General features: G+C 43.7%; 1 protein-coding gene across 4 annotated transcripts in view; it reads left to right on the plus strand.

Annotated features, from left to right (window-relative positions):
* ltbp1 (latent transforming growth factor beta binding protein 1) overlaps positions 1-25,593 on the plus strand; it is a 140,868-nt gene extending 115,275 nt beyond the window's left edge. For all 4 annotated transcript variants that reach the window (XM_071379522.1, XM_071379518.1, XM_071379521.1 and 1 more), the window contains 9 exons: positions 710-850; positions 1,977-2,138; positions 2,234-2,323; positions 4,934-5,062; positions 6,394-6,534; positions 6,724-6,918; positions 8,582-8,746; positions 10,229-10,378; positions 24,367-25,593. In XM_071379522.1, the coding sequence (XP_071235623.1) occupies positions 710-850; positions 1,977-2,138; positions 2,234-2,323; positions 4,934-5,062; positions 6,394-6,534; positions 6,724-6,918; positions 8,582-8,746; positions 10,229-10,378; positions 24,367-24,545 (1,352 nt within the window). In that variant the 3' untranslated portion in view covers positions 24,546-25,593. The remainder of the gene's footprint in view (positions 1-709; positions 851-1,976; positions 2,139-2,233; positions 2,324-4,933; positions 5,063-6,393; positions 6,535-6,723; positions 6,919-8,581; positions 8,747-10,228; positions 10,379-24,366) is intronic.
* The last annotated feature ends 440 nt before the right edge of the window (positions 25,594-26,033 follow it).

A 26,033-nucleotide genomic window follows, 5' to 3' on the forward strand; every position in this document is an offset into this window, starting at 1 on the left:
TTTCTACAAATGTACTTTGCGGTCGTCCCATTCTGCTGAGCAGGAAAGGCCGTGCAATATGTTTATATATCATCTCTTATGAGGCAAAATCTGCCTTTTCCATTGTGATTCTGGACTGTCCCACCCCCTTTTTAGTGCTCCCCTATTGGGACGCACCCACTCTCTTCCTCCCCACTCTCTCCTTAACACTTTCTAGCTCATTGACAATCTGGCCCACACCACGGTGTGAAGTATCGGACAGGGTGTTGGGGATACGGAGCAGATCAGAGCACGTAGGAACCAGATGGCTTTGTTTTTTTACATTGAGCTCCACTTCCGGGTTGATGTTTTATCTCTGCACCTTCGTTCATAACTGGAGAGACATACATGGGTGGATGCACATGTATAACCACAGCCAAGTCAAAGGAACAAATACATGTTGTTGGAGAGTGAAATAGATATTTGAGTATCTCTTCTTCAATGTATAAGCCTATTTATTGATTTTGAGCTCTTACTGTTTTGTTAAAGAGAAATCCATTTCCAAATGTTTTTCACCCGCTCCCCATACAGTACATCACGTAGTATCTTCATTTGTCTTTATCAGCTACTTGTCCCAGTGAATGAAGCCGCACAAGCCACATATTTGAGGCATTACATGAATGAGATGGAAGGTTGCTAACCATGCATATTAGTGTTAACCGCTAACCAAGGTGTTGTGTTCTCCCTGCAGATGTCAACGAGTGTGATCTGCTGAGCGGTGTGTGTGGCGAGGCCTTGTGTGAGAACGTGGAGGGCTCCTTCCTGTGTATATGCCGCGACGAGGACCAGGAGTACAACCAGATGACCGCCAAGTGCAGTCCTGCTCCCACAGGTGACCCACACATTGCCTGAACACAAATGAAGAGTTAGAGATAGTTTCTGATTAGAATTGAGTAAAGTTGTCCTCAGATAAAAGAGGTGATGGAGGGTTAAAAAGTCTCCCAAGTTACATGGTTCATCGAAATCAACACATTAGTGGTGATCGGGACATTCCATTGTGTGAATCCCTTTACATTAACAGGACTGTATAGGGAACGTTGAGGGCATTGTCTCAGTCGACCATATTAACCTTTAACACTGTGTTGTTCAATTTGAGTGGAGTGGTGTTCTGAGGAATGGGGGGGCCTGGCTCTGTGGACCCACGTTTCGGGGGTCTCCCTTGTCTCTGCCTGAGTGTAAAACTCTAATGAGAAACGGAGCCGGCTGTGTGTCTGTCTGGTGGATGTATACTGTAGTACAGGGCTTTAGGTCGGGTCCCAGAGCTCTACATTAACCTAGACTTCTTGTCCGACTCAACCACATGACCTCAAGTAGAGTATGTTCTCTGTTACATCTGAAAACAGTCCCAAATATTTAAGGAGGACAGTTTATCATTACGTAATGTTCGGAATTAGAGAATGCCGTGTGCTCACAACAGCAGACGTTACGTAATAGTGTGATTTGCTTTGGAAGAATGTAAAAGGCCATTTCCATGTTGTAGCAGGAAAAGCTGGGTTTTTCTGAGAATGGGCAATTAGATATGAGTCTCTGGTGATCTGTAATTATCATAGGAATTCACAGAGCACAAAACAATGAGACAGAAACCGCAGTGTGTGTGTGTTTGCGTGCGTGTGGAGGGTTTCGGGGAAACCAAGGGGAGGAGGAAGAGGGAGCGGAGGGGGTGGTTCTCTTCTCTCCGTGAATATCTTAAAAGCAGTGTGAGCAGCTGTGTACTCTGGTTCTCCAGACGGATCACATTCATCATGTGCCTTACCTCTCCAGCACGCTCTAAATGTGTCACTTTACACTCCTGCATGGGAAATGTCACAGAGAGAGAGACTCATCCCTCTCCGGGTTAACCCATTGCTGTCACTCTAAAACGTCGCTTGTTCACTCGCACCACAGGTGATATTACTGAACACTATCCTTGATCTATTTCTGTGCAGTGAAGTGTTTTCTCCCCTCTGTTCCCTGTACAGCTTCGTCAGTGGAGAGGAAGGAGTGCTATTACAACCTCAACGATGAGAACCTGTGTGAGAACGTGCTGACCAGCAGTGTCACCATGGAGGAGTGCTGCTGTACGCTGGGGGCAGGCTGGGGGGACAACTGTGAGGTGCACCCCTGCCCCGTCCAGGGCACTGGTGAGGAAGCACACACATAAAACACACACTCATTAACACACACACACACAAACACGTGACATATTACACATGTTCTTGTCTCTCTCTTCAAACAGATCAGTTTTCCCAGATGTGTCCAGCTGGGAGAGGCAGTGTCCCAACCGGTGACACTGTGTTTGGAGTGACCGCAGCCGAGAGTTATAAAGGTATGTGAACTCAGAGACCCAGTCCAGGCTAAACAGAGCCTTGGCTCACAGCAGTAGTGTTCAGAAAATGCAGTGAGAACACTATGAATCAGACAACGAGGTAACAACAAACCCGTGATTTGAATAGCCTTACGGAGCTCTGTTTTCTGCTGTTGAGATGCTGCTATTAATGTCATCGCAGCTGCCTCTCTCCCAGGCAGGCCTCTGTCTGTGCTCTTGTTGTGTGTGTGTGTGTGTCTGTCGCTTTAGTTTGCCTCTCTCTCTCAGTCTTGGAGTCCCAGAAAAGAAATGCCAGCCTCTGATGTCTGGAGACCTAAGACTTACACTCTTTACCGCCTAACACTAGCACATCTTTACCGCCTAACACTAGCACATCTTTACCGCCTAACACTAGCACATCTTTACCGCCTAACACTAGCACATCTTTACCGCCTAACACTAGCACATCTTCACCGCCTAACACTAGCACATCTTTACCGCCTAACACTAGCACATCTTTACCGCCTAACACTAGCACATCTTTACCGCCTAACACTAGCACATCTTTACCGCCTAACACTAGCACATCTTTACCGCCTAACACTAGCACATCTTTACCGCCTAACACTAGCACATCTTTACCGCCTAACACTAGCACATCTTTACCGCCTAACACTAGCACGTCTTTACCGCCTAACACTAGCACATCTTTACCGCCTAACACTAGCACATCTTTACCGCCTAACACTAGCACATCTTCACCGCCTAACACTAGCACATCTTTACCGCCTAACACTAGCACATCTTTACCGCCTAACACTAGCACATCTTTACCGCCTAACACTAGCACATCTTTACCGCCTAACACTAGCACATCTTTACCGCCTAACACTAGCACATCTTTACCGCCTAACACTAGCACATCTTTACCGCCTAACACTAGCACATCTTTACCGCCTAACACTAGCACATCTTTACCGCCTAACACTAGCACATCTTTACCGCCTAACACTAGCACATCTTTACCGCCTAACACTAGCACGTCTTTACCGCCTAACACTAGCACGTCTTTACCGCCTAACACTAGCACGTCTTTACCGCCTAACACTAGCACGTCTTTACCGCCTAACACTAGCACGTCTTTACCGCCTAACACTAGCACGTCTTTACCGCCTAACACTAGCACGTCTTTACCGCCTAACACTAGCACGTCTTTACCGCCTAACACTAGCACGTCTTTACCGCCTAACACTAGCACGTCTTTACCGCCTAACACTAGCACGTCTTTACCGCCTAACACTAGCACATCTTTACCGCCTAACACTAGCACATCTTTACCGCCTAACACTAGCACATCTCCTCTCGCTCTCCTGTTGTCCTTTCCTCTTCCTCGCTCCTCTTCTCTCCCTCTCCTTTCCCAGCCCCACAATCTTACTGTAGCTTGTTCCCCTCGCACAAAATCGAATTCATCGAACCAACGTCCTTAATTCAATAGTATAATTTATTACAGCAAAGGCAGTCTGGTTGAGAGGGGCTGGCAGCAAGTGAATATGGTATATTCTGAGAGAGGGAGAGACGGGCTGGGAAGGCAAGTTTCCAGGGACAGTTCCTGAGCACCAGTCTGGAAATGTCTTCAATTAGTGGATCTGTTAGCACAGCTGATTGTGGTCTCAGTTGCAAACACCAACGCCCAACCGACGGCACACACAATGAAGAGGAGAGTACTGTAACACAGAACTGTTTGTTGATGGAGTTTTTCTCTAAGCCTCTCCGGGTTTCATCTCATTAAAGCGTTGAGTTGGCCTCACTTTTCCAGAAACATGAAGAGTAGAGACTGTTTGAATACTGGAAATTGAGTAGTATTGGTGTTCCTTCAGCTTTAGTGGCGAAGTAACAGCATTTTTACATTGTTATCTCAATAGCAAGAGATTAACTAAAAATGTCTCTGTGGTTATCTCTGTGGCTGTCTCTGTGGCTGTCTCTGTGGCTGTCTCTGTGGTTATCTCTGTGGCTGTCTCTGTGGTTATCTATGTGGCTGTCTCTGTGGTTATCTCTGTGGTTATCTCTGTGGTTATCTCTGTGGCTGTCTCTGTGGCTGTCTCTGTGGCTGTCTCTGTGGCTGTCTCTGTGGTTATCTCTGTGGCTGTCTCTGTGGCTGTCTCTGTGGCTGTCTCTGTGGTTATCTCTGTGGCTGTCTCTCTGGTTATCTCTGTGGCTGTCTCTCTGGTTATCTCTGTGGCTGTCTCTCTGGTTATCTCTGTGGCTGTCTCTCTGGTTATCTCTGCGGCTGTCTCTCTGGTTATCTCTGTGGCTGTCTCTGTGGTTATCTCTGTGGCTGTCTCTGTGGCTGTCTCTGTGGCTGTCTCTGTGGCTGTCTCTGTGGCTGTCTCTGTGGCTGTCTCTGTGGCTGTCTCTGTGGTTATCTCTGTGGTTATCTCTGTGGCTGTCTCTGTGGTTATCTCTGTGGCTGTCTCTGTGGTTATCTCTGTGGCTGTCTCTGTGGTTATCTCTGTGGCTGCCTCTCTGGTTATCTCTGTGGCTGTCTCTCTGGTTATCTCTGTGGCTGTCTCTCTGGTTATCTCTGTGGCTGTGTGGGCTGTTATTAACACTCTGTTGTCCTCTCCCTCCCAGATGCAGATGAGTGTGCGTTGTTTGCCCAGGAGATCTGTAAGGATGGCTTCTGCTTCAACAGCCCAGGAAGCTACGAGTGTTACTGTAAGAATGGCCTGTACTACGACGAGGTCAAGTTGCAGTGCAGAGGTCAGTGGGAAGGTCATTCACATTAGTTAGTATTAATTCAACCCAAACATAATTGATTTACTCACAACATGATGCCATTTTTTGCGACAATCAAAAGATTGGAATCAATAGCCCTCAGTCTACTAATATAACATTTCCACAGCTCTATGTCATTAAACTGTCCACACACATTAAAAGTAGTTAGTCCTACTGTACCACAGCCTGTGTGTTGGCTGGCTGGGCAGGGGTGTGTAGGTTGGGGCCCCTCCCTGGGTTACGTAGGGTCAGGGCCTGGTGAGAGGCAGGGCGGGGACACGGGACACTCTGGGGGTGACGCAGGGCCAGACTGCGGTGACCTATGTGCCAAACCCAGCAGGCCCAGGCAGCAAGTCGCAAACCATCAACCGGCCCACACTGGAGGGACCCTGGCCCTCTGCCGGGCCCCACACCGCATCCTTGGCCCCGGGACACAAGCGCAGGATGCCTGTGGTCCGCCTGCGGAGTTCCGCCACATTTGTGTTGGATTATTTGGACAGGCTGGGACTGGGCGGAGGCTCCAGCAGAGGTTTGGCCTGTACCCCAGACGGTCCTGGTTTTACCCTGTTACGCGTGGACTAACCAACCACTACCACCACCAGTCCTATGGCCGTGTTCTATTTGGGATATGTGGATATTTCTTAAAAGGGATGGAGGGGTATTTTTGAAAGTGTAGAATATTGAGTGGATGTGTATTTCAGTTGTATGTCTGGATGGATATGATCGTCAAAGTAGTTTTTTTTAAATTCATTTCCTCAGCAATTATGAAACCACAGGCCTGATGTGTATCTAATGCGTTTGCTGTGGCTGCACATTTCAGAAATACATGTCTTTCCTTTTGGGGCTGACATACAATCCAAATACTAGGTTTATTTTTCACAACACCTGCAAATAATCCCCTTGAAGCTGTATTAGTTGAGCTATCATTCACAAAAACAGGTTTACTGTCTCTGCCACCTACTTTTCTTTACTAACACAGGGAAAACGGATTTGCCCTCTCATCAATAGGAAATAGAAAATGATGTTTATTAGCCTGATTCCCAAATTGAAGTCAGCCTTACCTGAGTGTTTTTGTGTGAGCAAGCATTTTTGTCTCTGTTCTATGTAAGTGGATGCTTAATTGGACAGGTTAATGAGTGTAAATGGCTGTGTGTTTGTGCGGCATGCGTGCAGACTGCGTTTCATTAAGAGAATTGGGCTGAGACGACAGAACTCCCAACAGCACCTTTTCAAATATTTGTCTCCGTCTCTCTCTCGCTCTCTAACTTGCTCCCTCTCTCCCCTCTTTCTCTTTTCTCTCCCCCCCCCCCCGGCAGATATTGATGAGTGTCAAGAGGAGTCTAGCTGTGTGGAGGGAGAGTGTTTGAACACACAGGGCTCCTACATGTGTTTCTGTACACACCCGATGGTGTTGGACTCTGACAACAAGAGCTGTGTGATCGCCTCTGAAGTGGCAGGTAAGAACCCTTGTGGAGGATACTAATATACGCATGGTGTAAGGTTAGCATGCTCTTATATTGTCTCTGTTGTCGTAAACATGTTTTTAAAAATGTCTTTCTCGCGGAGATTGTAGAACTTGTCACACCACATGGTGTGTTTCATAGTGAGATAACGATTGTGATTGAGATGTACTGTGTCTGTTGCAGAGCAACATGGTGAGCAGACTGGCTACCAGGGTGTTTGCTGGCAGACGGTAACAGACAATCTGACAGACACTCTGACAGACACTCTGACCTGCACCAAGCCCCTTGCCAACAGAAAGACCACATACACAGAGTGCTGCTGTCTGTTTGGAGAGGCCTGGGGCATGGACTGTACCCTCTGCCCCCTCAAAAACACAGGTACTACAAACCTTCCACACCAGCATTCATGTCCATCTATCAACGCTACTGTTATAATGACTTTATCCATTGTGAATAGAGCTAACTTTTAGGTAAATGCTTCTTCATCCAGTCTCGTGTGAGGTATATTATAGAACCCCATACAGCTGGTCTGAGAGTGATTATGGTGGTCAGTGCTTGAACCAGACGTGGTCCTTCCTGTGGTGGACCAGGCCCTTTCAGACCTCATACCCAGGACTAGTGACACCTCATTAGGCTTGGCCTCTGCCAGCTGCTGCTAATGCTCCTGTCCCCTGGAGGCTCCGAGGTCTAGCCTGCCCTGGGGCCTATCCTCTACCACTCCCCCTTTCCTGTTTAACCCCCCCCCCCCCCCCCCCGATCCAATACCCGGAGTGTGTCTAGGCAGGGCTGGTTGCTAATGCATGCCCCCACTACGCTGCCAGGGTGGAGGGCTGCGATGTGTAGTATGGGGACTTGCGGACTGGGACATGTGGGGACCTCCCTCTGATTAAACATGACTGCTATTCCAGCCCACTGGAAGATGGAACTGGTAGAGTTGGGGATTTTTAAATGTGATTTTTGAGTGATTTCCCAGCAGTTTGTCTTGGAATTCGTATCTTCATGTGAGAATGATGTTGAACCGACAGTTTAGTAAGTGCAGTTGATAAGTCACAAGAGCTAGGTTTGAACATTGTAGCTGTGCGACATTGTGGTCTACAGCTGCTCCTTCTGCCGGTTGCACGCTTTACAAAAGCTGTTTTTAGCTCATTCAGAAACATTGACAGAATCCAGAATTAGACATTTCGAAGTCTGGGACACTTTTAGGTTTTCAAAGATTTGCGAAACACCCTTTGGTATGTAAGACTTCTCGTCCAACATCCGATCCCACTCGGATCTTTACTGAATAACTCCGATGCAGGTGTGTGAGGTGAGTGAGCCCACCGCTGCTCTCCATAGAGAGACCAGAACAGAACACACACTCGTTTGTTCTCATCAGGTCCATCCAGATCTCTCTGCGGTCCCTCTCTGATGCGTCTCCTGTGTAGACGTTCCTGTGGGAGAGAGCGGAGGCAGGCAGGTGCGTGGGATTAGCAGGGGACTGTAGGGGCTGGCTGGCCGGGGTGTGCAGATGAAAGACTCTGGGTTAGGTTCCCACAGTACAGTAACCAGGAAGGAGGGAGCTCAGAGCAGGTGCTGTGCTGTGTGTTGAAAGACACATTCAGGAGGGAAATGGGCCGCTAGCCACAAACCAGAGTATTCACTTTAGTCAAATATCCCTCTGCCTTCTAAGCCAAGTGATAATGGCAATGTAATTACTTGGAAGAACCATGGAAGTGTTGACATTTTGGATGTCCTGCAGTTCTTAGAATGACAGAAAAGAGTTGTATTTATCAAACGTATTAGCTATTTGTCATGTATTCTCTCTTTGCGTTGGAATAGAAGTGCCGGCTGCAGATATTCTTCTCTGGCTCCTCATATCTACTGTGGTCAGAAGGCTACGCAGTCTCTCTCTTCTCCTATCTCTCTTTGTTTCAGATAGCTATGTCTCGATCTCTTTCCATCTCTTTTTCTCTTTTTCTTTCTCTCTCTTAGAGGATATGCATGTCTCTCTCGTTTCCGTCAGATTGGTCATGTCTCAGTCTCTCTCTCCGTTATCTCACAGAGGACTATGCCTCCATGTGTAACGTGGCAATGAGTGGAGGACAGGGGCATCCTTATGGTCGCGATGCCCTCGTGGCCGGCCCTGTCCAGGAGTACGAGGTCAGCCTGGACTACGAGCCTCACCCCGACCAGCCTGGTGCCCTGCCCCTGTACGAGGACGAGGAGAGTGAGTGAACCAGTCCCCACCACACTAAACACACTGATGAAGCTCAAACAGGCAGAGAAAATAAGGAGCTGATGGAGATGTTGGGACAAGCTGCCTATTCTCTCAATGATAGCTCGTTGCTGCCATCATGTGTCCATATGAATTACTACATGTCATGACCACAATCATTTTTCTGTAGGTAGGCAGAAATAGTAGTCATGTTAGTCTGTATTTTCAGTGTAACCAAGGTCTTCCAAGATCATAAATACATTATTAATAATGATCAATTATTGTATCTAATCAAGCAAGTTAAATCTCAATATTTTACTTAAAATTAAGACATTTCTGTCATACTAATGTGAGTATACATTTTTAAGTAATTTCACTGCATTCACATCTTACATAAGTCAAATCAAATCAAATGTTATTTGTCACATGTGCCGAATACAACGTATTATCAAACAGTGAAATGCTTAAATATAAGCCCTTAACCAACAATGCAGTTTTAAGAAAAATAAGTGTTAAGTAAAAAATGTAAGTAACAAATATTTTAAAAGCAGCAATAAAATAACAATAGCGAGGCTATATACAGGGTGTACCGGTACCGCTTGCCGTGCATTAGCAGAGAGAACAGTCTATGACTAGGGTTTCTGGAGTCTTTGACAATTTTTAGGGCCTCCCTCTGACACCGCCTGGTATAGAGGTCCTGGATGGCAGGACGCTTGGCCCCAGTGATGTGCTGGGCCGTATGCATTACCCTCTGTAGTGCCTTGCGGTCGGAGGCCGAACAGTTGCCATACCAGGCAGTGATGCAACCAGTCAGGATGCTCTCGATGGTGCAGCTGTAGAACCTTTTGAGGATCTGAGGACCCATGCCAAATCTTTTCAGTCTCCTGAGGGGGAAAAGGCTTTGTCGTGCCCTCTTCACGACTGTCTTGGTGTGTTTGGACCATGATAGTTTGTTGGTGATGTGGACACCAAGGAACTGGAAGCTCTCAACCTGCTCCACTACAGCCCCGTCGATGAGAATGGGGGCGTGCTCAGTCCTCCTTTTCCTGTAGTCCACAATCATCTCCTTTGTCTTGATCACGTTGATGGAGAGGTTGTTGTCCTGGCACCACACGGCCAGGTCTCTGACCTCCTCCCTATAGGCTGTCTCGTCATTTTCGGTGATCAGGCCTACCACTGTTGTCATCGGCAAACTTAATGATGGTGTTGGAGTCATTATCATTCATTATAAAACGGGTAGTTTCGCTCCTGGATGCTGATTGCTTGAAAGACGTAGTATATAATACACCACGGGTATGATGCAAAACGACTTGTTTTCTGTTCTATTTACGTTGGTAACCTGTTTATAATAGCAATAAGGTACTTCAGGGGTTTGTGGTATATGGCTTAAGAGCTGCCCATAGCCGTGGTATATTGGCCATATATATCCTCATCTGACTTGGGTGAATAAAACACCTCTTTCTTACCTCCTGTCCCCCTTCCTCCATCCTGCAGACCTGTCCGATGCGTTTGAGGGCCTGAGAGCGGAAGAGTGTGGCATTCTGAACGGCTGTGAGAACGGGCGCTGCGTGCGGGTACAGGAGGGCTACACCTGCGACTGCTTCGACGGATACACCCTGGACATGTCCCGCATGGCGTGTGTGGGTAAGTGACAGGTGGAGGACACACACACTAAATGGACTAGAAGAGAAGTAGTCAATCTCTCCTCAGCCCTCAACCAGGAAAGGCTATCATGCATGTTGTTGATGTTAGATCTGCATGTGCAGTGAAGTGCAGGGCGTGCTGTTCTGTTTTGAGATAGCTGCAGCTTTGCTAGTTCTTTCTTTGCTACATCTGACCATATTACCGGACAGTCATCAAGATGGGACAAGACCAGAGCCTGAACAACTGCTGTCGAGCAATGCATAATAATAAATAATAATAAATTAAAAAAACATTTTATAACAGAGGAACAAACATCTCCCCATCTTCACAACAACTTGACCATAATAACTGACCATCCAATGTTGATCCTACGAGTTCAGCTTCCTCAATTTCCACAATAGGCACACCCTTTATGCTCAACTCCAGTTCAGCGTTAGGTCTTCGAGAATGTTTTGAACAAAATGCAATGATTTTGGTATTATATGTAATGAAGACCAGTGTATTGTTAGTTGGTATCAGAAGGGGTGATTAAGTCCTTGTAAAGAGTCAGTGAGCTTGCTGGCTGTGGGGGCTGACATGTAGATTGTGGAATCAATGATCATCAGCATACGTAGTCATTCTAGCTTCTTGTAAGACAAGTGGCAAGTCATTTGTAAAAAATAGAGAAGAGTAATGGCCCAAGGCAACTGCCCTGAAGGACACCTCACTGTACATATCTGATGTTAGAGAAGCTTCCATTGAAGAACACTCTCTGGGTTCTATAGGATAAGTAACTCTCCAACCATGTGATGTAAAGCCCATAACAAAATGATGATCAATAAGGCTGCACTGAAATCTAACAATACATCTCCAACTATCATCTTCTTATTCATTTATTTTAACCAATCATTAGTCATCTGAGTTAGTGCAGTACAACCTAAGTGCCCTTCCCTATATGCATGCTAGAAGCATAGCAGCGGGAAGATGTTGGGGGTCTTGAGGAATATTATTTTGTCCTGTCACACAGGAGTAATATAATTAGTGATTTTTAAAATATTTTTTCAATTTATCAGGGGGTGCTGCAGCACCCCTACTACCGCGACTATGGCTGGAAGTCAGTAGTTAACTTCTTTGAAAATAGCATTGTGTTTGGTTAAACACAATTTTCTCCATCAGTTTACTGAGAACAGGAAGCAAACTGAATGGGCGGCTTTTAGAGTCAGCAAAGGTTGCTTTTTAGAATTTCTTATGCTTCCTTCTACGCATGTGGGCACACACTCCTTCGGACTTTGATTAAAGACATGGCAAATACAGGGGTGGCAATACAGTCTCCTACCATTCTCAATAGTTTCCCATCTAGGTCGTCTATACCAGGGTTTCCAAAACTTGGTCCTGGTCCTGTTTTCACCTTTCATTTATGCACTTTCTTGCACTATGATATTTTAATAAATTACTTTATTTTGCATTCAAACCTAATTTTGGGAACTATTCATGTTTTTGATAGTGTCCGGGTCTCAATCTCTTCCAGTATTCTTATTTTGACTCCTACCCACCTGGAACAGACACTATCCAGTAGTAAGGACTAAAAGAGCACAGACGGGCTCTTATCATTTATATGTTATTAATATTTAATGTCATAATCTAGAATTTCCTCACTATACGCACTATATGAGCTCTTTTGCATTTCACCGGTAGAAATGGGCCATCTACTGTACATTTCCTGGTTGTAAGCACACCACAATATCCAGAATTCATAGTGATTTCAGGGTGGGGTACCGCCCGCCGAGGTGGATTAACAGGTAGCTAACGTTACTCACTGGACCAGCCAGACCTTCATAGAACATCAGCTAGAAGCAGAGTGGAGCCAGGAAGGAAGTACGACGATGCGAAGGCGAAACAATGGCGTTAAGTATAAACCTATGTTCCCGGAATACAAGCCAAGTGGAATTAGTTATGTCTACTTTATCGCTTGAGAACCTTGAGATTGAGTCAGATAGTGGGAGTTCAGAGATTGAATTTGACAAAAGTGGACAGGAAGAACTTGCGTTGACAGGTGTGCGGAAGGCTGTCTATCCTTTTGAATTTTGATATTGAGTGTTTGCCTGATAAAGTCATGCTAGGATATGAGTTATCCCGTAAGTGTTTGTTCCAAACCTGCTACGATGTTTCAGGTGCCAAGGTTATGGTAATGTAGCAGCAGTATTGTAGGATGAAGGCCAAGGTGTGAGAAGTGTGCATGGGACAAAGGAGTGTGTAGTTTTGGAGGCAAATTAGTGTTTCAATTGTGGATGGAGCCCATGTTGCTGGGGATCAGACATGTCCTGTGCGAGTGAGACAGGTTGAGGTGGCCAGGGTTCGAGCAGTGAAGAGTGTCATATGCTGAGGCAGTGAGGAAAGTGCAGGATGGTGGGCAAAGGGTGAAGGATCATGAGAGGATACCAGTAAGTAGTTGGCCAGGACTGAGAGACCCAAACAGTTTGTGTTTTAGCAAGGTTGGTTTCTTGGCGTTCATTGCTATGGTAATTAACTATACATCACAGATGGAAAGGAAGTAGCAGAAGCTAATAGTAGTAGTAGCAGCAGAAAAGTTAGTGGGAGTGAAAGATTTTACAGCAGAAGAGATACAGGAGGTGTTGAAGGAAGGAGTCCCATCCGACGAGGCCGGTGGCCAGGAGTAGGAACCGTTAGGGCAACGGTGGGATAAGAGGGGTGTTTGGGGTTTTGTAGTTGCAGGGTTATGGGTGGTGCAGTTTTTATATTTTTCCGTTTATTTTTTGTTTTGTCACAATCAGTGGTGGAAAGTACTTAAGTAAAAATAATTTTAAGTTCCACTCAAGTAGTTTTTATATGTACTTTACCATTTATATTTTTGACAACTTTTGCTTTTCCTCCACTACATTCCTAAAGAAAATAATGTACTTTTTACTCCTTACATTTTCCCTAACATACAAAAGTACTTGTTACATTTAGAATGCTCAAGCAGGACAGCATTATGGCACCTATAACACTTTGTCATCCCTACTGCCTCTGATCTGGCGTACTCACAAAACACAACTACTGTGTTTGTAAATTAGGTCGGAGTGTTGAGTGTGCCCCTTTCTGTCCGTAATTAAAAATAATACAAATATAGTTCCGTCTAGTTTGCTTAATATAAGGAATTTGATGTATAGCATTTACTTTGTACTTTTATGACAATTAAGTAATTTTTCTACCACTGTACTTATGTACATTTAAAACCAGATACTTTTAGACTTGTAGTCAAGTAGTGTTTTACTGGGTTACTCACTTTTACTTGAGCCATTTTCTGTTAAGGTATCTTTACTTTTACTCAATTATTACAATTGAGGACTTTTTCCACCACAGGTCACAATGTGGAATGCGAACTGACAATGGCGGCAATATGGCAAAAAGCGTCTAGTATGCCAGAAATTCACATAAAGAAGAAGTAGAACATCAGCTGCGAATAACTATTTATTTTTGTGTCGACAACAACTGTAAAGTTTAGTCATGGTGTGATGCTCAGTACCTGGATGTGCACACTACAAGCAAGCACAGGCTGCTGGGTGGGGTAACATTTCATCAGTTATCTTACTAAGAAGTCGGGCAGAGGTAATGTAGCTAAATTAGCTAGCTATCTAACTTTTAAACTACATTTGTTTATCTAAACCAAAATCTAGCGAGCTAGCTTTCATAATACGCTGGCTAGACATTCCAAATAAAATCTATTATTAGCCAGCTGTTATCTGCCAATGTGATTTGAAAGGTAGATTTAGCACCAAGGTAGAATCTGTTTTATATAGAATATTCTGTGGGTATTTGGTTCTCTCATCAATAGCTATTGAACCAAGCATGTCATGACTATGAAGATGGTATATTCTGAATCAGGGGTGGATGGGGAAAAATCCACACTTTTTATTATTATTATTATTAATTTATTTCATGATAGGATTTTGGAGGGGTGCATTAAATCTTCAATAGCTCTTACACAAAGGGTACCATGACTATGAAAATGATATATTCTCAAACTGTGGAGGATGGACAAAAATCCACAGCTTTTTGTTGTTGTTTGAAATGTGGTTTATAAAAAAATGAAATAGCTTTAAATCTTCAATAGCGCCTACACAAAGTGTGCTATGACTATGAAAATGCTATATTCTGAATCGGGGGAAACTGCCCGGAAACTGAAGATCTCGTACAAAGCTGTGTACTACTCCTTCACAGAACAGTGCAAACTGGCCCTAACCAGAATAGAAAGAGGAGTGGGAGGCCCCGGTGCACAACTGAGCAAGAGGTCAAGTACATTAGAGTGTCTAGTTTGAGAAACAGACGCCTCACAAGTCCTCAACTGGCAGCTTCATTAAATAGTATCCGCAAAACACCAGTCTCAACGTCAACAGTGAAGAGGCGACTCCGGGATGCTGGCCTTCTCCAGGATGCTGGTAACTCTGTGTGTAACTCTTTGTCACACTGCTTTGCTTTATCTTGGCCAGGTCGCAGTTGTAAATGAGAACTTGTTCTCAACTGGCCTACCTGGTTAAAAAAGGTGAAAAAATAAAAATAAATAAAAATAGTCACGTCACGACAGTACCATGACTATCATTAATGTGATGACTGCTATTTATCGAATAATTACAAATCAAATCAAATGTGTATATATATAGCCCTTCTTACATCAGCTGATATTTACATTTACATTTAAGTCATTTAGCAGACGCTCTTATCCAGAGCGACTTACAAATTGGTGCATTCACCTTATGATATCCAGTGGAACAACCACTTTACAATAGTGCATCTAACTCTTTTAAGGGGGGGGGGGGGTTAGAAGGATTACTTTATCCTATCCTAGGTATTCCTTAAAGAGGTGGGGTTTCAGGTGTCTCCGGAAGGTGGTGATTGACTCCGCTGACCTGGCGTCGTGAGGGAGTTTGTTCCACCATTGGGGTGCCAGAGCAGCGAACAGTTTTGACTGGGCTGAGCGGGAACTGTACTTCCTCAGAGGTAGGGAGGCGAGCAGGCCAGAGGTGGATGAACGCAGTGCCCTTGTTTGGGTGTAGGGCCTGATCAGAGCCTGAAGGTACGGAGGTGCCGTTCCCCTCACAGCTCCGTAGGCAAGCACCATGGTCTTGTAGCGGATGCGAGCTTCAACTGGAAGCCAGTGGAGAGAGCGGAGGAGCGGGGTGACGTGAGAGAACTTGGGAAAGTTGAACACCAGACGGGCTGCGGCGTTCTGGATGAGTTGTAGGGGTTTAATGGCACAGGCAGGGAGCCCAGCCAACAGCGAGTTGCAGTAATCCAGACGGGAGATGACAAGTGCCTGGATTAGGACCTGCGCCGCTTCCTGCGTGAGGCAGGGTCGTACTCTGCGAATGTTGTAGAGCATGAACCTACAGGAACGGGTCACCGCCTTGATATATCAAAGTGCTGTACAGAAAGCCAGCCTAAAACCCCAAACAGCAAGCAATGCAGGTGTAGAAGCACGGTGGCTAGGAAAAACTCCCTAGAAAGGCCAAAACCTAGGAAGAAACCTACTACATTTAATTGTTACTCGATTAAATTAATAATGTAACAATTAACTCATTAGGAATTTGGGGCACCACGGGAGAAGTTTGTTTAATGAGTTACCATTTCCCGAATTAACTCAAGAATATATCGATATCTTACCAGTCATTAATTAATAATTTCCTCATGTCATGCTCATTCTTAACGTTGTTGACTTCGTAAATCTACATGAACCCTAACCTTAGTGATGAATCAGCGATACACAAATTGGCCTAATTATTTATTTACTAACTAAAGAATCACACAGAAATACATAAACACACACACACGATATAGGTTATTGAATACTAACATAATGAAAACAGTCCCTAGTAGACTAACCTGATATGACGTCTTGTTACATACCACCCTGCATACCACTGCTGGCTTGCTTCTGAAGCTAAGCAGGGTTGGTCCTGGTCAGTCCCTGGATGGGAGACCAGGTGCTGCTGGAAGTGGTGTTGGAGGGCCAGTAGGAGGCACTCTTTCCTCTGGTCTAAACAAAGATCCCAATGCCCCAGGGCAGTGATTGGGGACACTGCTCTGTGTAGGGTGCCGTCTTTCGGATGGGACGTTAAACGGGTGTCCTGACTCTCTGAGGTCATTAAAGATCCCATGGCACTTATCGTAAGAGTAGGGGTGTTAACCCCGGTGTCCTGGCTAAATTCCCAATCTGGCCCTCAACCATCACGGTCACCTAATAATCCCCAGTTTACAATTGGCTCATTCATCCCCCTCCTCTCCCCTGTAACTATTCCCCAGGTCGTTGCTGCAAATGAGAACGTGTTCTCAGTCAACTTACCTGGTAAAATAACGGTAAAATAAAAAAATAAAAAATAAATAAATAAAAAACACAATGAAAGGGGTAGGGAAAGATAAAGAGCTGGAGAGACAAAGAGAGTGGACTTATCGTACATATTTACACTCACCATAAATATGATTATTTAGCACCCTAACAACCGCTCATTTGGATTAGAAATGCAACATATATTTACGTGTAGATGTCTTTCTCTGTCGTCTCTGTTGAAACCACTTGGTCCGTCTATGGGAAGTAGTTTGATGCAAGTCTCTAGTTGTCCACCAGAGGTCAACATTTCCATCTTAGTTGTAGGCTTCTTTTGTTCTGGAGTGTTCTTGGATACTTCAGAGGTGTACCACCCAGTGGTGAGTGGGATCTATCTTCCCTTCCATCTTTGGTCAATTGTCCTAGACTACTGTACATGCAGAGCTGCAGACGGTGCATGTTTTGCTCTAGTCTTCACCTTTGTCACTCGTCGAGAGTTTGAGGGTCTTACCATTTTATGGTCTTGTAGTTTTAACCATTTCCACGTGTGGACCACGTCCTCACGTTTTCTGGTCTCACCATTTCCAGCCGTGCATTCACTGCTCCACGCTGTCTGGTCTTTATTTAAATGATCAGCGAGTCCTTTTAAGCACTCTGGCGTTCCATCCTGTTTACACAATGTCTGTGCTCCCATGGGCGTGGTTACTGACTGAGCCCAGGTTTATTTATATGAAAAGCCATTATCTCATTTATATGGCTAAAATCTCATTTCTATCTTTTCAAAAGTATTCTTATACTTAATCATTTATTGTATACAACATTTAGATGCAAACCTGATAACTAGGAAGTGTACACTTTCAGAGTTAGTTATCTTGTTATACAGTCTTTCTGATCATTTATGACATCACAAAATAGACGTACATTTTCCATATTCCATCCCTCACCATCCCCAACATTCGGAGGATGAAATATATTGTCCCGGTGTCCATTGTTTGATGTTAAAGTTCTTGGGCGGGTAAACTCTTCATAAGGCACACAGACATTCCGATCACCCAAACTAGGCCACAAAGGAAATCGTCTGCAGTCTATGATTTACGATGTATGAGGTGTCATAAAACCCCCACATCCATCCCTCTCCCCCTCTGCGGGACAGAGAGCGCTGTAGAGCTGATCCTTTGGATCCTCACAAGAGAGTCATGACAGTACGCTTTGTGCAGATTTTTTTCCATCCTCCCCCGATCCAGAAGATATAATTTTCATAGTCATAGCACACTTTGTGTAAGAGCTATCGAAGATAATACAATGTTTAAAAAACAACAACATTTCAACAAGAAAAAATCTGATTTTGCCATCCTCCCCTGATTCTGAATAAATCATTTTCATAGTCATAACACGCTTTTGTGTAAGAGCTATTCAAGATTGAAAGCAAAAAATAACAAAACATTTTCGATTTTTGTCCATCCTCCCCCGATTCAAAATATATAATTTCCATAGTCATGGCACGCTTTATGTAAGGCCTATTGAAGATTGTAATCCGAAATCGTATAATTCATTTTTATTTAAACGGATACTTATAGCTAACGTTAGCTAGCTAGTTACCTATAACATTCGGATACAGTACATTTTGGGTATAGCTAGCGAGCTCAACTTGTAGTGGTACTAGCAAGCCCCGTTATGGCCGAATCGATCATGAAATTATACTGTACTGAACACTGCCTCGTGAAAATAGAGCTATATTGCTAGCTAGCTACCGATAGCAAAACAATTTACTTGTTTGTCATGTTTGTATGTAAAAGAACATCAAAGCGTGTTTTGTTGTCCAGCCCTGGAAAGAGGAATCATCACAAGCAGCCATTCTAATTATTTAGCTAGCCATCTCTGATAGACAGTGCACGGTAACATAGCTCCCCGTGAACCGGTAGAAACTAGTACCGCCCTGTTTTGAAAATCCTGCCTTCGAAGGTCCGAAGAAGTAAGTCGGGCTCCCGTCAGGCTGTGGTCTTTACAAAGCCAGGGAAAATGAGTCAACCTACATATCCTGCAATGTCATGGCAGACAAGAACATTGTTGAGACAAGTCCAATGGCTCTATTGAACAAGGACAACCATATCTACTCGCTGCTAGAGTGATCGTGCAATCGACGAAACACAAAAGTTCCTACAAAACATGACTCCATTAATTTTTAATCAACCAATGACTTCATCATGGGATAAAAGATGATGCAATAATTTATAGTTTGAATTTGTAAAACTAGTAGCCTAGGTTGATGCAATAGTAGCTGTCCTATTCCAAACACAAAAAACTGGGAAATAAACACAAATATAAAACATAGCAGAATATAAAGTGGATAATACAATGTGGGATGACGCTGCGCTTCTTTTGAATCTAAAATGAAGAAAATCGTCCGAAAATTGTAGGAGGTGATCCTCCCACAGCTTAGAAGCGTATCATAATATACAGTTCAAGTCGGAAATGTACATACACTTAGGTTGGAGTCATTAAAACTTGTTTTTCAACCAGTCCACAAATTTCTTGTTAACAACCTATTGTTTTGGCAAGTCGGTTAGGACACCTACTTTGTGCATGACACAAGTCATTTTTACAACAATTGTTTACAGACACATCATTTCACTTATAATTCACTGTATCACAATTCCAGTGGGTCAGAAGTTCACATACACGAAGTTGACTGAGCCTTTAAACAGCTTGGAAAATTCCAAAACATGATGTCATGGCTTTAGAAGCTTCTGATAGGCTAATTGACATCATTTGAGTCAACTGGAGGTGTACCTGTGGATGTATTTCAAGGCCGACCTTCAAACTCAGTGTCTCTTTGCTTGACATCACTAGAATATCAAAAGAAATCAGCCAAGACCTCATAAAAAATATTGTAGACCTCCACAAGTCTGGTTTATCCTTGGGAGCAGTTTCCAAATGCCTGAAGGTACCACGTTCATCAGTACAACAATAGTACGCACGTATAAAGACCATGGGACCACGCAGCCGTCATACCGCTCAGGAAGGAGACACGTTCTGTCTCCTAGAGATGAACGTACTTTGGTGCGAAAAGTGCAAATCAATCCCAGAACAACAGCAAAGGACCTTGTGAAGATGCTGGAGGAAACGGGTACAAAAGTATCTATATCCACAGTAAAATGAGTCCTATATCGACATAACCTGAAAGGCCGCTCAGCAAGGAAGAAGCCACTGTCCTCTGGTCTGATGAAACAAAAATAGAACTGTTTGGCCATAATGACCATCTTTATGTTTGTAGGAAAAAGGGGGAGGCTTGCAAGCCGAAGAACTCCATCCCAACCGTGAAACACGGGGGTGGCAGCATCATGTTGTGGGGGTGCTTTGCTGCAGGAGGGACTGGTGCACTTCCCAAAATAGATGGCATCATGAGGCAGGAAAATTACGTGGATATATTGAAGCAACATCTCAAGACATCAGTCAGGAAGTTAAAGCTTGGTCGCAAATGGGTCTTCCAAATGGACAATGACCCCAAGCATACTTCCAAAGTTGTGGCAAAATCGCTTAAAGACAACAAAGTCAAGGTATTGGAGTGGCCATCACAAAGCCCTGACCTCAATCCTATAGACAATTTGTGGGCAGAACTGAAAAAGCATGTGCGAGCAAGGAGGCCTACAAACCTGACTCAGTTACACCAGCTCTGTAAGGAGCAATGGGCCAAAATTCACCCAACTTATTGTGGGAAGCTTGTGGAAGGCTACCCGAAACGTTTGACCCAAGTTAAACATTTTTTAGACTAACACAGGGAATTTTTACTAGGATTAAATGTCAGGAATTGTGAGAAACTTGAGTTTAAATGTATTTGGCTAAGGTGTATGTAAACTTCCGACTTCAACTGAAGATATGATCAATACAAGTTGATGTCAGAGATCCAATACTATTGGTATGCATTCTAGTTGGTTGAGTGATAATCATAGTTAAAGGTTTCTTTTGAGAGGACAACTCAATGATAACCAGTCAATGTTCAGATCACCAAGACCAAGGTCTGTTAGCATCAGAGACCTTATTTAACATCACACGTTTATTCTTCAGATACTGACAGTTTGCACTTGGTGGCCTATAGCAGCACCCTAAAAGAAGAGGCTTCAGATGAGGCAGGTGAACCTGCAACCACAGCACTTGAACTTAATTTGACATGGTGCCACTGTATTTTCTTGCTAACCATGACGGTTGGACATACGCACACACAGCACTCTGTAGCCACTTCAGACTACACACCCAGTGGTCCATGCTCTCCCTAAGCCCTGAGTACTGCCCCGAGGTGAGCCCAGCCACTTAGCTCACAAGCCCCAAGGGCTCTTTATACACATTGCACTCAAATGTACCATAACAACGCGGCACAGTTGCTCTAGGAGACCAAACTAAACTACCAGGCCTCGCAGCGTTTCTAGGAATTCTGCCAACCCTTTAACTTGAGTGCTTGTTTGATATTCTTTCTTCCGAAATGTATCACTCTGGACATGCACACAGAGAAAAGGGAGAACACTGTGGTCCCCTTGAACCAGTTGCCAATTCCTCCAATAGACCATGAAGATATAATTATATTGCTATAGTATCTGGTTGTAGTATATTCAAGAGGGAATTTTTTAAAATTAAATCAGAGGCTGTGGTCATATGTTTGGTCTTTATGTATAGAGGATGGAATAATTTACCTTATTGCATTTACAGTATCTGCTTCTTAGTGTGTACAGTGCCTTCAGAAAGTATTCCTACCCCTTGATTTATTCCACATTTTGTTGTGTTACAGCCTGAATTCAAAATGGATTAAATAAATACAATTCTCACCCATCTACACACAATAACCAATAATGACAAAGTGAAAATCTGTTTTTAGAAATGTTTGCAAATTTCTTGAAAATTGAATACAGAAATATCTCATTTACGTAAATATTCACACCCCTGAGTCATTACTTTGTAGAAGCACCTTTGGTGCCGATTACAGCTGTGAGTCTTTTGGGGTAAGTCTCTAAAGAGCTTTGCACACCTGGATTGTTTATCGTTTCTAGACAGCCATTTTCAAGTCTTTCCATAGATTTTCAAGACGATTTAATTCAAAACTGTACCTAGGCCACTCAGGAATATTTTATGTTGTCTTGTTAAGCAACTCCAGTGTAGATTTGGCCTTGTGTTTTAGGTTATTGTCCTGCTGAAAGGTGAATTAGTCTCCCAGTGTCTGTTGGAAAGCAGACTGAACCAGGTTTTCCTCTAGGATTTTGCCTGTGGTAAATTCTATTCCATTTATTTTATCTTTAAAAACTCCCTTGCCGATGACAAGCATACCCATAATATGACACAGCCACCACCATGCTTGAAAATATAAAGAGTGGTACTCGGTGATATTGGATTTGCCCCAAACATAACGCTAACAAAATTTTTATTTATTACTTAAGTGCCTTGTTGCAAACAGGATGCATGTTTTGGAATATTTGTTATTCTGTACAGGCTTCCTTCTTTTCACTCAGTCATTTACCTTAGTAGTGTGGAGTAACTACAACAGTTTTCTCATATCACAACCATTAATCTATGAAACTGTTTTAAAATCACCATTGGCCTCATATTGAAATCCCTGAGCAGTTTCCTTCCTCTCTGGCAGCTGAGTTAGAAAGGACGCCTGTATCTTTGTAGTGACTGGGTGTATTATTGATACACCATCCAAAGCCTAATTCATAACTTCACCATGCTCAAAGGAATATTCAATGTCTGCTTTATTTTTTATTTTTACACATTTATCAATAGATGCCATTTTTTTTTTAAACCTCCCTGGTCTTTGTGGTTGAATCTGTGCTTTAAATTCACTACTCAATTGACGGGACCTTACAGATAATTGCACACTACATGACCAATAGTATGTGGACACCTGCTCGTCGAACATCTCATTTCAAAATCATGGGTATTAACATGGAGTTGGTGCCCCCTTTGCTGCTATAGCAGCCTCCCCTCTTCTGGGAAGGTTTTCCACTAGATGTTGGATCATTGTTGCGGGGACTTGTTTCCATTCAGCCACGAGCATTATTGAGGTCGGGCACTGATGTTAGGTGATTAGGCCTGGCTCGCAGTCGGCGTTCCAGTTCATCCCAAAGGTGTTTGATGGGGTTGAAGTCATGGCTCTGTGCAGGCCAGTCAAGTTCTTCCACACCAATCTCGACAAACCATTGCTGTATGGACCTTGCTTTGTGCACGGGGGCATTGTCATGCTGAAACAGGAAAGGGCCTTCTCCAAACTGTTGCCACAAATTTGGAAGCCCAGAATCATCAAGAATGTCATTGTATGCTGTGGTGTTAAGATTTCCATTCACTGGAACTAAGGGCCTAGCGTGAACCATGAAAAACAACCCCAGACCATTATTCCTCCTCCACCAAACTTTACAGTTGGCACTATGCATTCCGGCAGGTAGCGTTTTCCTGGCATCCGCCAAACCGTCGGATTGCCAGATGGTGAAGCGTGATTCATCACTCGGGGGAACGAGTTTCCACTGCTCCAGAGTCCAATGGCGGTGAGCTTTACACCACTCCAGCCGACGCTTGGTGATCATAGACTTGTGTGCGGCTGCTCGGCCATGGAAACCCATTGCATGAAGCTCCCGACAAACAGTTTGTGGCTTCCAGAGGCAGTTTGCAACTCGGTAGTAGGTGTTACAGATTATTTTTACGCGCTTCAGCACTCGGCGGTCCCGTTCTGTGAGCTTGTGTGGCCTACCATTTTGCGGCTGAGCCATTGTTGCTCCTAGACGTTTCCACTTCACAATAACAGCACTTACAGTTAATGTTGTAAATGAGTATTGTAGCTGGAAACGGTAGATTTTTTATTCCATAGGCGTACAGAGGCCCATTATTAGCAACCATCACTCCTGTGTTCCAATGGCACGTTGTGTTAGCTAATCCAAGTTTATAATTTTAAAAGGCTAATTGATCATTAGAAAACCCTTTTGCAATTGTGTTAGCACAGCTGAAAACTGTTGTGCTGATTAAAGAAGCAATAAAACTGGCCTTCTTTAGACTAGTTGAGTATCTGGATCATCAGCATTTGTGGGTTCGATTACAGGCTCAAAATGGCCAGAAACAAAGTTTTTTCTTCTGAAACTCATCAGTCTATTCTTGTTCTGAGAAATTAAGGCTATTCCATGTGAGAAATAGCCAAGAAACTGAAGATCTCATACAACACTGTGTACTACTCCCTTCACAGAACAGCGCAAACTGGCTCTAACTAGAATAGACAGAGGAGTGGGAGGCGCTGGTGCACAACTGAGCAAGAGGACAAGTACATTCGTGTCTAGTTTGAGAAACAGACGCCTCACAAGTCCTCAACTGGCAGCTTCATTAAATAGTACCCGCAAAACACCAGTCTCAACATCAACATTCGAAGACGTGACTCCGGGATACTGGCCTTCTAGGCAGCGTTGCAAAGAAAAAGTAATATCTCAGACTGGCCAATAAAAATTAAAGATTAAGATGGGCAAATGAACACAGACTCTGGACAGAGGAACTCTGCCTAGAAGGCCAGCATCCTGAAGTCGCCTCTTCACTGTTGACGTTGAGACTGGTGTTTTGCGGGTACTATTTAATGAAGCTGCCAGTTGAGGACTTGTGAGGCCTCTGTTTCTCATGGTAGTGTATGTAGACTGCTAACATGATTCCCCTCCTCTCTTTTACACAGATGTGAATGAGTGTTCTGAGCTCAACAACCGGATGTCCCTCTGCAAGAACTCCAAATGTATCAACACGCAAGGATCCTACAAGTGTGTGTGCCTGCCGGGATACACCCCCTCTGAACGGCCTAACTACTGTGTGGCCAGGGAACAGGGGGAGGCAGCAGTGGCCACAGAGAGGGAGTGAGCCCCCACAGCCACTAGAGGGAAACACAAAACACTAAAAAAATACACTTATTTAATCCAAGCCCATATACTCTGCACTGTATAAAAACACACTAAATAAAACAACAAAAATAATTTACTTGAGACAAAGATCCAATTTAACCTACTATGTGGTGCCTGTGTGCAGCGGAGAAACACAGCATTGTATAAAATGTATGTTTGTTTTGTCCGGTTTTTGTCCGTTGAATTTTTTATATTAAAAGGAGTTTATGCGCGCTAGAGGAGCATTCGCTCTCCTAATGTAACGACAAACCCTATCAACTCCTACTGGGGGATAACGTTTTATTTTCTACCCAGTCCAAAATGCCTTGTGTGTGGATATTTAATTGAGTGAAGAGGCCAGCCATCCTTTCGCTTTCCCCGTTCTCCCTCTTCTTTCCAGCCCTTCTCTTCCTCCTCCTTGTATGGTGACTGTGGAGGACTGCTTGCCTGGCCATGGATGGACAGCCATCTGATCTTTGCTCTGTGGCTTCACACAAACATGCAGTATGCACATTACTGTAATAGAATGTTGTTCATGTAAATTCTTTGGAATAAGCTTTTTTTCTAGGCATTTTTTGTATTAATTATAAATGCAAACACAAAACTACTTCTGTGTCTGGGACATTGGACAATAGCAGGTTTTTATTTTTTGTTTTATTTTTTGATTTGTTTGGTTTTATTCTCTTGCCTGCCCTGTGGAGCAGTCATATTCCCTACTCTTTCATTTATTTTCTTGAGATATTGTTTTATTTCTTTGAACAAAAATTTAATGAAGTTTTGCTTAATTTTTTTTCATACTTTAATTAAATATTTTTCGGCATTTTACTGCAATGTCTAAAAGTCTTGCCAGGTTGCAAAGCTGCTATGGGACAGCCGTGGGATAGATTTTGTACATTTAAACAGAAGAGTTGAGAAACCAGTTTATGTATTTGTAATTTGTACATGAAAAATAGCTCTTGTATGAATATTCATATTACTATGTATATTAAACCCCTGGTAATAAATCACAAATGGTGATATTTATACTGGCTGGTATGTGATGGCCTTTATTATTAGAAGTGACAAAGACCTATTCACATTGTGCACAATAGCTGCACCTAGAAGAATCATATAGTCGTGACATATGACACATGCGCGATTAGATAAGCTCGACTACAATGGGCACAAAAGAAATGTGTGGTCTTTACGACTTCACAACTGTGGTTACTAATTAATTGTGGATACATACTAACAAGACATACCTTTCCAACACTAGTCTTTGCATATTGTAAATTCGTATTATATTCATATTGTTAATGTTCATTATTTTAGTCACTCCATATAACCCTCAGACCAGTGCTATTATTAGCATGTATAGACTCAGGCTCAGGGTGAGACCACACTTCACTTAACATTAACTGGTTGATCTGTAGAGAAATACCTAGGTCAGAGTTGATGCTTGCTCCTCCCTGTTTTCTGCATCATATAG

Source organism: Salvelinus alpinus, chromosome 32 (genome assembly GCF_045679555.1).
Source record: "Salvelinus alpinus chromosome 32, SLU_Salpinus.1, whole genome shotgun sequence".
Lineage (NCBI taxonomy): Eukaryota > Metazoa > Chordata > Actinopteri > Salmoniformes > Salmonidae > Salvelinus > Salvelinus alpinus.